This window comes from Calypte anna, chromosome 2, assembly GCF_003957555.1.
Source record: "Calypte anna isolate BGI_N300 chromosome 2, bCalAnn1_v1.p, whole genome shotgun sequence".
Lineage (NCBI taxonomy): Eukaryota > Metazoa > Chordata > Aves > Apodiformes > Trochilidae > Calypte > Calypte anna.
This window is the reverse complement of record NC_044245.1, coordinates 17,637,660-17,652,062: the sequence shown is the minus strand read 5'-3', so window position 1 is coordinate 17,652,062 and position 14,403 is coordinate 17,637,660. Positions and strand designations below refer to the sequence as shown.

Below are 14,403 nucleotides of genomic sequence, written 5' to 3'. Positions count from 1 at the left end.
ATGGCCACTTTTAAAAACCTTTTAAAAACCATTTTAAAACCACTTTTAAAAACCATTTGATCTTTGGATCTCTTCTATGTCAATCCAATTTATCACATTAGTCAGAGTCTAAAATAATTTTGTATATTCCAGTAATATGTTTTTAAATCTACTAATCTTGTTTAATTTGTTGACTAGCCTAATCCTCTCAAATATAGCATTTATTGGGGTACAGAGCAAATATTCTCAGTGTCAGATCACTCTCTTAAGCTCCTAATCCAAAATCACCAGCATGCTGAACCATGGAAATGTTGCTTTGAAACTCTTCAAGAGCTTCCTGGCCTAAGGAACCAGCTCATCATTTTTACTGTTTTTATTGACTTGTTATGAAATCTGTAAAGAACTCATCTGTAAAAATTCGATCACTGGGTTATTTAGTCAGCTATTTATATCCATAGTTATTAAACTTGTAGCTACTTTCCTAGCATATTTTAATCTTTGAAATCATACTCCAGACAAGTTACTTCCAGAATAGCAGGCACTCTACACAGGTTCAAGTAATAACCAGTCATTGCTACAAGAAGGCAAAATGCTGTCACAACAAGTCCTTTAAAACCCTAAGGAAGATCTGAATTAGCCATTAATTCAATTTATGTCTCTGTTAGACAATTGTATCCTCTATTTCATGAAGACCCAGGAATTTTGGAAGATAGTTGATTCAGAACATACCCTAAATACTACAATGCAAGTCTTAAGCAAGACATGGTAACACAAAGACATGCAGTTATATTGGTAACAATAAGGTTACCAATATGCCAATTTTACATATCAACAAGAATATTAAAAAAGCTAAAAAAACCCCAGCCACACTACTAGGTTTCCAGGAAGAGAAACTCAATGTGTTTTGACCCTAAGCTGAGATGACTTTCTGTTACTGCTTTTGGTTGTAAAAGTAGGCAAATAATAAGGAGCAGTTCTTTTCTCAGAAAGGGTATCTACCCTGGTTAGGTAAGTGCCTTCAGTGCCTACTACATTTGGAAAAGAAATTTCTGTTAATGTTAGGCTTTCCTCAGGTGTCTATAAACTGGGATAGCCCAGTAACATCAAAAGCCTTTAATAGCAAATGAGGCAATTGTGAAAGGCATTAATTTCTGTTTTAACTGTCATTTGTGTATAGCACACATCAGAGGTGATCAAGAATTTGTAGAGAAGAAACAAGTTACATAATAAATAATGATATTTTTATCCATAATTAGCATGTGTTATTGTTTACATTAATGACAAGGCCCCAAATACAGATCAGATGAAACAAACAAGCAAGTTTACAGAGAATGTATGTTAAGAAGATAGTAAAGTTGGGCAGTCACTGCTATTTTCAACAAATATAAAACCAAAAAGGAACCTTTATCAAATGCTAGAGAACAGGAAAAAAAAGAATTAGAGACCACTGAGAGTGAAACGGAGAAAAAGAAATAGAGGATGGAGAAGTCCCTGTTGCTAAACTCTTGTTGGTCCAGAGAGCATGGCAGACATTATTGAAATTTTGTGGTTATTTAGGCAAGCTCAAAGAAAAGGGGTTTTGCCCTCCATTTGTGTCTCTTATAAGGTAGATGAAATTTTGTAGCATGATATACTGAATCAGCTAGGTTCATTTCCTTAGACCATCTAAAGTAATGCATTTTTCTCAGACATGTCACAAGTAATCCTGTCAAAATTTGCCTGAATGGGTTTGTTTTAAATCATAAATAGTTGTGATATATATAGTAAGTGTTCAAGAACCTTGAAGAGAAAGAAGGTCATGGCCTTCTGAGTACTCTCAACTCATCTAAACGTGTGTCTTGAAGTGTTTTGTCTGGTCTCAGATACGGGGTGTGACCACTGGGGTGTTTTATCTCATTGCTATCTGCTTTTCTTCCTATTTTACCAGCATCACTTCTCTCTTTAAAAAATGCTATGTTTCTCCCTGTCCCCCTGGAGTTTGGCTATTTTTGTTTCTGTTTACCATCTCATTCCTAGTTCTGATGACAGCTGTTCATTTTGCTCTTTATTTGCCTTTCTGCTTTTGCACCATTTGTATTGTACAGTTGTTTATCCAATACCCCAAGCACCTTCGTAGGGAGGATGGAGAAGGAAGTTCATATAAATGAATAATTGTTCTTCATTGCAGAGGACTGCCTAGCAACAAAATGCAGTAGAATATGTCTCTTGTGGTAGAGGGTAGGCCTTCTCTCTAATAAATCAGTGAAATGTTTGGAGGACTCCCCCTGTGCTTAGAAAGGAGCGGAACATTTGAAGAAAGCTCCCTTCTGCTGTTTTGTTGATTGCTTAATGAAAGTGCTTTGTGGACCATGAAAGTGAGATGTGTCAGGACTGCAAATCAGAGTTCTTGCCCTGAAAGACTGGTATTTCTAATGCTTTATTTTTACAGCTGCAGTGATGGGAGGGAACCAGTAGGTACTGGTTATAGCTATTTTGGTCATTGTCTCTGCAAGGAGGAGACCAAAAATTGTTGAATAGTTAGGCTTTTATCAGGGAATGTGTTTTCTTAGATAGCATCATTTTTAATAATGGCAACTCTTTAAAAACTACTACGCTGTCCATAGGGTTGGACATTTCACTTCTAGATTACAGTGCCTAATTTTGATGCCTTGAGCTCATGTAAATTACATTTTATTTTAGAGAGCTGTATCAGCCTGAGACACAGAAGCCAGCCAGACTACTTTGGCTAAATTAGACAGTTGGACATGCTGAAGAGAGAGGGACTTGTGGTTTTATGATCTGCCTAGTTTTTGTGTGGGGGAAAATGTCTTCCTTCATAAATGTCTGCAAATTTGAACCCTCTCTTGAAGTGCACCATGCAAGCCTTACTTTCTTACCATGTCCTATGCCAGTAAAAAACCAAGCTATATTGAGAGGCTTTTTATCCAATATCCCATCTTACTCTAAAATGTAATAGGGAAGGTATTTTACCTGTTGGTTAGGTTACTTCTTGTTTAGAGGGGGATGACCTGACTTCTAATACCTGCTGCAGTGAATCAGTGAATGGTTATTTTTAGGTATGAGTGGTGAGTAGCATATGGACCTCCACTGTTATAACTGGAGAAACAGCCTGAACTTGGTTGTTTTCCAAGTTAAAGCATTAACTGTCAAGCACTTTCCCCAGAAACCTGCTAATTCTTGCACTGTGTACATGTGTGTTAGTTTGTCTAATGCTATTAAGTTTTAAAAATAATAAATGAGCTCCTCTGAGTTTCTTTTTCTTATCCATATTTATTTCTTTACAGTTACAGTTACAGAGAAAGCACAGTTCAGCAAAACAAGCTGCAAGTCCTAGTGCTTTTCTGGCTGTTTGAGTTCAGATCTTCTCGACCTGAAAAGATTTCATATCATGTGAGAGATAGGATTGAAATTTTTACAACTCAAAAAGGCACTTAAGATCAAAGACATGCCCATCAAATACAATCTTACATTTCAAATGCGTTTGTGGTTTATCAGTTTCTTTTTGGGAAAAGAAATTGCCTGTGTCAGACAATTAAGAATTCATCAATATGTTTACTTGTATATTTGCCAATGCAGTTTTATAGAAAGCCAGAATGTATGCAAAGGTTAGGAAATACAATATTTGGAAGATGAGATGTGCCTGTTATCCCTTAGGGATTTTACTGTTGCTGATCTTTCAGATGATGAGCAGCAATACAAATCGCTGAGGTGCCATGAAACTTTGTTGACAGAGGAGAGGAATTCATCACCCTTAGTATATCCCAGTCAATGATTTCATATTTTACAACTCCTCTGTCATCTGGCTTCTCTATTTCCTGCACCACTGTACTTCAGTCTTCTCACCAACTGCTCAGTGACCTCCACAGCTTCAGTTTTTCAAGTCCATACTCATTTTCCTGAAGATCTGTTCCAAGGTCTTTCTCTTACTTTCGACTTCTGTGCAGCATTTCCAGGGGGAGATTTCTGTTCTGATTTGCTGTTCTGCTTAGTTGGGTGACACGTGCTGAAGCTTTTGAAGACTGCTCTTTCAGAGCTGAGTAAGTTGTTCTTGTACTATTAAACTAATATACCTCCTGAGGTCTGACAAAGAATTCTTCTTGGGCTTCTCTGAGTCCATCCAGCTATGCTGCTGATACATTGCTCAAGGGTAAAGTAAAGAGTAAAGTAGCTCACTATAGAAGGCAATAATGATTTTGGAAATAAAAATGAAATCACAAGGAAAGCACCAGAAATATTTCTGTATATAAAGATTCGTAACAGCATGCAGTCAATTACATATGTGCAAACACAAACATCCATGCATATCAGTTGGAGAAAGGAGCAGGAAATCTCTGTGTATGTAGAACTTACACCCAAACAAAAAAAAAAAAAAAAAAAGTTTGATGTTTTATTTAGAACTATGCTCTCATATGCACATACATACCAATAAACACAGTATCAAATTCTACAGTGCCATAGTAACAATATATATCTGTAATCCGTAGGATCTTGAATTTTTAAAAGTGTTATTTTTTGTGTCATCCAAGTGTCTATTCTATACTGCTTTTTAAATTCATTATATTTTAATTAGGGATGTTTTCCTCCTCTGTATCTCTATGACAGGAGAGGTAGAAAATATGTTTCGAGTTGTTCACCTTAACACAAGACCTTTTGAAAGGCTGGTGGGTCAGACTTTCCCAGTTAGTGGTAAGGTGTGCTGGTTAAACTTCATGAGAGGTAGTGAATCATATCTCTAAAAGAGTGAAAGTGTTACTGATTAATTGATCTGGCAGTGTTTTGTACATGGAAGCCAAGGGCTGTAAGGGCTTAGCTACCTCTGAATTCAAATCCAGATGCCAGGAGCTGGGAGATTCTACCCGAAAGAAGCTTTTCTGAAGAGTCTTCAATTCCCAGCACTTCTTAGGTAGCAAGACCAATGCTATACAAACCTACACAAATAGCAGCCCAAATGGGCCATAGCAGAATTTACTTCAAATATGTTTTTGGTGGCTGACTGTCAATGAAAATAGGAAGATGGGAATTATGCTGTAGTATTCATTCACCTGCACCTTGGATCTTGAATACAGTGAGGAAAGAAGCAGCATGTTTCCTTGAAAATGCTCTGTTTGTAGTCCTTCTAGTAATCTCAGCTGTTCTCTAAATATAGAAGTGATTTTTTTCTTCTTTTCTGCCCATGCTCAAGAATCAAAATGAAAGAATTTTCTTTTGACTAGAACCAAGGAGTATGAGCACTCTGGCCCTCTTAGCCAAGAAGACTGTTCAGTCCTTTGGAAGGGAGCAATGTTCATATCTGTGTGTGGTAGGAGAACTGTAAGAATGTCAGTAAGAAGAGATACAATGTTTCTCTCCTATTCATATAGTTTATATTAGGCAGTGAATTCTGTTTGCAGCTGTGCCTGGCTTCTTCACGACTTTGTTAATTACTCATAAGTAATTATATCATTGGCTTTTTTTTTTTTTTTTTTTTAATATAGCTAATGTGGTTTTAAGACCAGTGGGATCACAGATCATGTAATCAGAGTATGTCATTCATTTTTACAATTTATCCACTTGCTTCTCTTCTGAAGCCAATAGCTTCAGTTTACCTAAAGCTGATTTCCCAGACAGGTACCTGTTCTTAGCATGGGAACATTAAGAGATGGAGTGTTCCCATTTCTTCCTCTGGAGGCTTGGCCTTTGGCTTGTGCCCACTCTTGTTGTTGTACAGGTAAATAAGCAGTTCCAGCAGTGATGTCTGCAGTAAACTAATCAGCACTGGCTGGACTGAGAAGTCCGGATGGTATTTTGGGGAGGGAGTTTTTCTAAGTTGTGGGTTGTCAAAATAAATACTGACAGAAACTTTCCTGCAGAGGGTAACAGACAGTTCTGTTTCCTGCTTTTTGCTGTGGTTTAACAGGATATTTCACAGACCTGCTCTGTACCTATTCTCCTTTCCAAGTAACCATCTTAAAAGTTGGTGTCAATAAAATTCCTACCTTGGTTCATGAACCCACTTAATGGGTAGTTCAGAGAGAGTATGCAGCCAGGAAGGAGGTATTCCTGAAGACCCTAAACCAGGGGGTAGTTTTTTCTCATGACTTTGGTGTTAAGCACTTTGCTGGCTCTGTTAAATTTAGAGCAAGAGGTAAGGTATTTTTGGAACTCTAAATGACTGCATGTTTTCTATTTTCCGGGTGGAAGTCACTATTTGAAAGTACTCACATAAAAACCCCTCTTGGCACTGTATATTTTTTGAGATTTAAGCCATATTGTAATGAAATGCAAAAGTCTCTGTGAGTTTTTTATGACCTGTGTCTTGCATTAAGTATACTTGGCAAGCTGCTCTGAATAATTTATTCTATTATGTCTTGACTTAGCTGCAGCTCTTGCAAGATTTATTTTAATATGGACTACTTCACCATTATGTTTTTAAAGGTTCCTTTTTCTTGATATTGCAGATGTGGTCATAAAATGAATTGCTAGATTTTTCTTGGTTTTTATCAAACATTGTATTGCATAATGTATTCTTTAGTCATAAAATGAAGCTCGCGTGTCTTAACCATGTTGTTAAAATGTGTCAAGTATTTAGCAAATGACTGGGCTTCATAGATTGTCTGTCTTTTTATTTAGAGATGTTTTAGCTCCTTAAAATATGTTTTAAAACATAACCTTTGTATATAAGTTTAGGAAAAAGAAACACCAAATTAAAGAGTATGGAGTATCAATCTGATCTACACTGCCTTAACACTTGCAGCTCTTTTTGAAGACAGGGAGCTGGATTATGAGCTGGTACTCTGTCATGGGCTTCCAAAGACTTTACAAACAAGACACATCTTTGCTGAAACACAGCCAGAGGTTTAATGTATATTTTAAGACAGGCAATTGAGAAAACCTTTCTACAGTTGAAAGTATAGTGGGAGGAAAAAGAGGATTTCAGGAGGCAAAACTTCAAGCTGGACTTTGTGCGGGCAGCTAGGAAAAAATTGTCTTCTTCTGTGAAGAAGCCCAAAAGATCTTAAATGGCTGTGAGTTTGACTTTGACACGCATCTTATCTGAAATGCATTACCCCCAGCAGCAGCAGAGTGCTTCCCACACTGGGTACTGGGGGAGTTGATTCAGTTCCAATTTAAAGGCAAGAATAACACCTACTCTGGGTTCCTGCAGGAACTGTGTGCTTTATGGAGGCACTGAGGTAATGATCCAGCACAACTCTACTTTAAAATGGAGAGATTTGCAAGGATAACAGGGCTTGATGGTACTGTCTGTCTATAGGCCTATTAGAATAAAATGTTATGGCTTGAAAAGCACATGTAGTTTTAAAAAATGGGATTGAGGTGGAAGGAAGTGTTCTTAGGTAATTACCCTAAGGATGTATTCATACCTCTAAAATGTTTTGAATAGTTGAACCGGAAATATTTGTTGGTAGTCCAGGACTGGATAATGAGCTGTGCAATCACTAATATTTAAACAGATGCTGTGAGCTGTGAATCATGTTTTGAACAGTGGTATGTGTTGCCCGTGGTGTACATGGGCTCATGAATGCCTTCATTCATCCCCATCTGTTTCTATGGCAGCGTGCCCACATAAAAGTGGATTGGTCTCTTTTCTAGAAAGCATAGTGCCAGACTGTTATGAGTTTGGATGGCAAGCTTATCTAACACTGCAAACAGTATCTCTGTTGCAGGAAATCCCTTCTCAGTATTAGGACTGAAGCATTAATAGGTGACTTGATGTACTAGGTTACTCTGGAGGATATTTTGTTTGTTGAAAGAAATACCTGAAACATGGCTGAAGATGAGTGCCCATCTCCAGGCTCAGCAGGATACTGGGAGGAAGCATCTGATGGCTTCTTTTGTAGCAGAATTGCTTAGAGACAGCTATTGCAGTCAGGCAAGGGCAGATGGTGTTGGACAGTGGAACAGATCAGATGGATCTCTTCACAGTATCTCCTAGGTGTTTGTTAATGGAATTAGCCCAAAAGGCATTATCATAAATGACTGTGTCGTGTCCTGCATTGAACTGTAGAGAATACCTGCAGCAAACTCAAAAGTTAAATAAATCAGTAGCTAGTTTTCCCATAAAGCTTTTTGGATTTAGTGGTCACAATTTTAATGAGAAAAAAAATTAATACTTTTGTATTGCTTTTATGTTAAGTGGGTAACTTTGGATCCATAACCAAATCAAGCTAATATTCACATTCAGAGTTCTGTATCTCATTTCCATGTATCTTCACATGGATAACATCTCTACCCAAAACACTGGGAACTACATGATCTTCAAAAGTCCCTTCCAACCCAAACAGTTCTAAGATTCTGTAGCTTCAGGCAAAAATAAGACGACTTTGAAGGTGAACATTTTGGGGTTTTTTGAGTTGAGGTCCTGCTCAAAATTAGGCTTGGTAGCACTGCCTGTTCCATCTATTTAAAAAAATACTTGTTCTTTGACTTCTGGTCTTTTGAGCCATTATTTGACATACAGTGAATAAAGCAAATGCTTATATACATTTCTAGTCACTGGAGATGTGGATTTTAAGCCTTTAGGACAAGATTCTTTCCAAGTAGCTGAAGTCCTGAATTTTTTTAGGGGTCTCCAAGGTACCTGCTTTTATCCGTGGGATGTCTGCGGAGCTTGCATTAGTAGGGCTGATTTACGTTTAGGCAGAAATTAAATGCCTGATTTAGGCAGACTGAATATCAGGAACTGCACCCTTGGTAACTACACGGTATTAATTAAGATATTTTCACCTGGATTTGGTGCCTAGGATGAAGGGCAAAATTCATCATCTTATAATGCTCACAGTGAGGTTAACCTGAAGAGCAAAAGAGTATTTTATGTTGCACGAAAGTATTGCTCACTATTAACATTATAGAGATCTGAGTTCTTTTTCCACTTTTATTATCCCATCTGTCCTGATAAGAAGAATTTGCATATTGGGTGAGGAGCCTGTCTCAACTTCAGATACTGTCTTCAGAGAGTGTGTGTGTCAAGGTGTCAGCTGCATCACTGAACTGGCTGACTGCTGTGTCAGGAAACAAAGTCTCTCTTCCATGTCTGTAATTCTCCAGTTCTAATCATACCTGACAGTTAGCTGGTGACCTTAGGAAGTCTTTTCATCTCTATCTCCACAAGTGGTAGCGTGACTACTGGAACAATGCTTTGGCAAGGGTAGTAATAGCTTAAAACACACTGAGGTTAGAAGCAAACACCTAAATGCATTTGTCCCAATGACAAAGATGAGCTGCAGTTTATGAACTCTCACTCACAGCTGCAGTAACTGGTATAAGAACAAGCACTGTCTGACTTCTCATATTCTGGTTTCCAAATATCCTTCCCCAGGCCTTTGATTTTAAGGAACAGAAACTGACATGTAGTATTTCAAGGGATTTCAGGAGCTGACACAACAGAGGATATCACATTTCCTTATATACAGCAAATAGATTTTGTGACATTCATCAGCAAAGCCACTAAGCATTTTTAATGATATTTATGCTGTTCTCATTGTCTAATGTATGTCTAATGTCTAATGTAAAAGCAAGAAGGGAAAATGAATTATTGTCAGATTTTCGTGGGCAGAGTTGCTTTTTAGAACTGCAGAGAGATTCCCTTGTTCTCTTGAGAACAGCCTGGGTATGTGGGTGAATCCTCTGCTCATCCTACACTCCTAGCTTGGAGCTCAGCAGCCCATTGCTGTATATTGTTTGTCATTTTAAGGCTTATCTCTGGGAAGACAGTTGGGAATAGCAGTTTTGCTGGCCAGGAGGTAGAAGAGGCTGATATGAAAACCAAGACTCTTGATATATATACTTTTTTTTTGGTGGGAGGTATGACTTTTAGGTATAGAGAGGGATGGAGGGCAACAGCCATACTTTTCACCAGGTACATATTCTTTGCAAGAGTACACTAAGATGAAAAACTTGGGCATGGCTTTTGGTGTAATGAACTTCTAGGGCAGTGTTTCTGCTCCTTGGCTCCAATCCATTAAAGATTACTGAAGTAACAGTCAACTAAACATCCTTGTGAGGTCTGATGGGAAAGGGAATAACATATTTTTAAAATAACCTTCTGGAAAACCTAAGACACCAGCAAAACATAAGTATAGCCATTCTTGTTGTTCAAAACCTTGGTCCATGCCAGACCACATGCAGGTTATGGAAGAGTAGGTAGAACTGGATGTTGGCTTTTGGGAGATTATTGAAACTATTCATCATCATATAAATGCAGGAAGGCCCAAAAGGGAACCAAACTGGGATCAAGTCTTACTTCCATGATGTGCTTGACCACTTGACAAAGGAGTAGTTGCAAGTTGTCTACATTGAAATTGCAAAATGAGAACAATTTTCACCTTGCCTCTTTAGCCTTCATCGTGAGTTGCCAGTTGCAAGCTCTAACCATGGTGCATTTGAAGGGGTGTTTTCTTGGTTGATAGCTAGCCAAATGCCTCAGCTGCTCATAGAAATGGATCAGTGCAAATCAGTGAGATTTTTCTAGATACAAGCAGTTAATATTTCAAGAAGCAACTGCAGATAAAATTGTTGTGTCAGAGTGTATGGCAAATGGTTGTTGCCCTTGTTCAATAAATTCTGTGTCTCTAAAGTTTTCAGACCTCCCCTTTTTAGTCATCTGAAAAATTTTGCTTTCAGATAACTTTGAAATGTTCACAGGCTCCGCATGCCAATCTTTTTTTTTCTTGACATAGTTTTTCTAGTTTAGAGGAATCAAACAGGGTGTTTTCTACCCCTGTCAGATTTCCAGAAAATGTCTACCTTGAAATACATCTGTCCAATAATGGTGAAAAAAGCAGATTAAATGTTGCACCATGGTTTGATTCAACAAACACTACTTTTCAAAGAAATAGCTTGATTCTGCTATGAAGAAAACATGCCAAGCAAAGCACAGCAGCCTTTTCTTGCTCTCTCAGCTCATATGTCTGCCATTTTTACCCCAACTCTCCTAAATTTGTCTTTGTCACCCAGAGGATGTAGTCCTGGGCTTTTGGCCAATATATGGGCTTGAATTCCCACATAGAAGAGCATTTACTTAGGAAAATAATATAATGTGGCAGCCAGTAGGCACAATACTACCTCTACTGCCAGAATGTACTGTCTAAACGAAGCTGTGGCAGATGGCCTGAAATGTTTCACTGCTTTCTTTCTCTAGATCAGGATTACCCAATTAATTTGTACTACAGTGCATTGTGTCAGTTTACCAGGTTCTGGGGGGGATGCACTGGAGCTACCTTTGCTGGATCAAACAGGGTCTGCAAGTGTACAGAGGAAACCCTGGGACAGCAGGGTCTTGGTGAGGCCACGTGAGTGGAAAGGGATATGTGATCATCCCTCAGGACACCAGGAACAATGTCCATTGGAACAGGAAGAAATGGATTCCTAGTTCAGAGCATGACTGGGTGCACCATTTGAGCAGTGTCATTTTAGATAAGGGTGGCACCTGACCTGGCAATGATACTTTTATATGCACTATACCTGCAGAAGTAGCTTTATGTTACTATTTACTGGGTGTTGTCCTCATGCATGGTACTTGGTAGAAAGAGCAAAAGGCCAGAAGGAGCTTTTCTATTCCTGTGATTCAAAAAATCCATAAGCAAACAAAATAGTTATTTCTGTTAAGTGGATGCAAAGGGAGATTTTGTGTAGCTTAAGGAAAACATGGGGAAGAATAAGGAAGAGTCAAATATGACATAAAGATTTTGGAGTTTTGGACAGAAAGGGGCTAGTACCATAATTTTTAGTGTGGCAGAATAGTTGGCAGAGAAAAATGAGTAGCTATCATTTTGCTAGGCTTATTAGAAGGAGTAATTTTGAAGTGTAACCTAATAAATACAGTCCATCAAACCAGAATTAGACCAGCTGTATATTACTGTAACAGCTCAAGAAGACTCTCCTTGTCTGTTCTGTCTTCTTCTCTGGGTACATGTTTTCACTCAGATAAGAAAAGTCAGTGCAATTGCATTTAAAAGTGTTGTCACTTCTCAGTCTGTCACAGGGTTTTTGCCAGCTCTCTTCAAAAGGAGTCGGTGCCTAGAACTGTGCCAGCTGGTTGGTCTGATCATCACATCCCTTTACTAGAAAATCTAAATATACAGCAGTACAAACTGAAATATGTCTGCTGTCCTGTTTTGCAATTATTCTGCATTTGAATGAAGAACTTTTGCATTAAAGCAGTACTGAAGCTCTCTCTTTCTGTTCTATAGGTTGTCATTTTGTATTTTGAGCCAAGTGTATTTCGCTGTGTTCTCCTAAGATGGGTTCGTCTTCTGGGCTTTGCTACTGTTTATGGAACTGTGACGCTCAAGCTGCACAGGTATTTCACATATTATTAATTTCCATCTCTGTGGGAGTATGTGCAATCTGTGTTGGTGCTTAGGTGGAATAGCTGCAAATATAATCAAGCACCATTTCTGATTTCTAAAAACATTGTCTATTTCCCCTTGCTGTTCCTGCTCAAACTCTATGCTATTAATCCCACTGGAGAACTATGGATGCAGACAGGATTTGATGAAAACAACATACATCAGCTGTAAAATTTTGCAGACCCCTTTTCACAGAGGTGATTATATTTTTTCTTGAATATAAGAAAACACAATGTTCAAAAGTTTCCCAGGGAAGTATTTATAGAGAGATAAATGCTTTCCACGTGTTAAATCAAAGGCTGCTCTCTTCAGGCAATCCCAGCAGACAGGCTACATGCTCGCAAGTGTCAGTGCCTGCCAGCAAAGATGTGTGCAAAATTCTGGGTTCTACGGGGTTGGCAATGCATTCACATGCTACTCAGAGGTTAATATTCAGAGATCTAACTTCAAATCCCACTTCTTTACTCCCCTGAAGACCTGAAGACTTCTGGGTATGCTAGATTTCCAGTGATTTTCCTCGTCCATCCTTAGTGAAAAAAATTAGATACATTTTGCAAATGTTTTTACTGAAGCAAAGAGATATGCAGTATGTATATGTTGGTACTCAGACATGTTGGATGAAGTAGGCTTCTTCATTTTTTGTCTTAGTTTCATTACTGTCTTGGCATGTTAGAGGAGTTGGCCTTATTAAAGTTTTGGTCATAAACTGAATAAGGACTCGGAATATGTCATGTGTCATGTTGTACTATTGGTTTGTCACATTCTCAGTGGAAAACCCTGCTTTCCCTTTTGTCCCTTGTTAGAAGTGTGTACTTTGGCTGGTAAACTCTGACTGGATAATGCTATGTCCAGCCACATCTTTGCGTTGAAATTCATACAGAAAATCCCACACCCTCACAATACTTTCTGGGATGAGCTATTTCTGATGTGAAATTAGTAACTACTAAAGAAAAGGTATCTGTAGCTTATACATAGAGACACAGCCTAAGTCTATGGAAGACTAACACTGTCTGTCATTGCAGTTCTGCTACTCTTAACAGGCTGTTTATATGATTTTACGTGATATGAGGAGGCGATGTCCTGACAGGACAGTTGATCTTCTGTTTATATGAAGTGAGGACAGGCTGCAAAGTCCAGCAGCAAATCTTACGCTTCTGCTTTCCTCATTCATCTGTTTGGTGTTACTTGGCACCTGTGCTGACAGGGTCAGCAAACGGGACACAGACTCAATAAGAAACCACTACATCCTCATTCTTGATCAGCAGAAAACCACAAAGATTATCAGCAGACAGGATTGTATCAATAGACAGCAGCCAGAAGGTGGAGTGAAGTTATTATTCTCCTTTATTCAGCATGCCTCAGGCCATATTTGCAATGCTGTGTCCAGTTTTGGACTCTTCCAAGACATCAGTTAACATGAATGAATTCAGTAAAAGACCATCAAAATTTTCAGGGCTTGGAGCACTTTCCCTGCAAGGAGCAGCTGAAGGAACAGGGCTAGTTCAGCCTGGAGAAGAGATGGTGTTGGAGGGACCTAGGCACAACTTGCTGAAATCTTCAAGATTACTGAAAAGATGGAGCCATGCATTTTACAGTTGGGTATTGGGCAAACAAAGACAATAACAAATTGAAATGGGAGGTTTCAACTTTATACAGTATAGAATAGCAACATGCTCAATGTTATACAAATAAAACATTTTCACTATCAGGGTAATTTAACAGGGGAGGTGGTTGCACATGAGGTCTTTGTACTTAAGAAGCTTTCAAGACCCAACTAGATGAAGCCCTGAGCAATGTGGTCTGGATTCAGCGTTAAGCCTGCTCTGAACACTGGCTGGCCTCCAGAGGTATTTCCAATCTGAATAGTTCTATATTTCTGTGTGCTACATGAACAGACAAATACCCAAGTATATTTCATATATTTTTCCAGAATTGCTTTCTTTAGGAATATATCTTTGTTTTCCACCCAGGTTCCTTACCGTTCATGTCCTACATTCATGATATTGAAGTCTTTTTTTTTTTTAGTACTGAATATTTCAGTCAAGAGAGCATGCCTTGCAAAACTGAGTCAAACTCA

General features: G+C 38.5%; 1 protein-coding gene across 1 annotated transcript in view; it reads left to right on the top strand.

Moving 5' to 3' along the window:
* GPR158 (G protein-coupled receptor 158) overlaps nt 1-14,403 on the top strand; it is a 173,049-nt gene that overhangs the window by 112,747 nt on the left and 45,899 nt on the right. Inside the window, exon 6 of the mRNA XM_008492712.1 lies at nt 12,168-12,277. Coding sequence (XP_008490934.1) covers nt 12,168-12,277 — 110 coding nt within the window. The remainder of the gene's footprint in view (nt 1-12,167; nt 12,278-14,403) is intronic.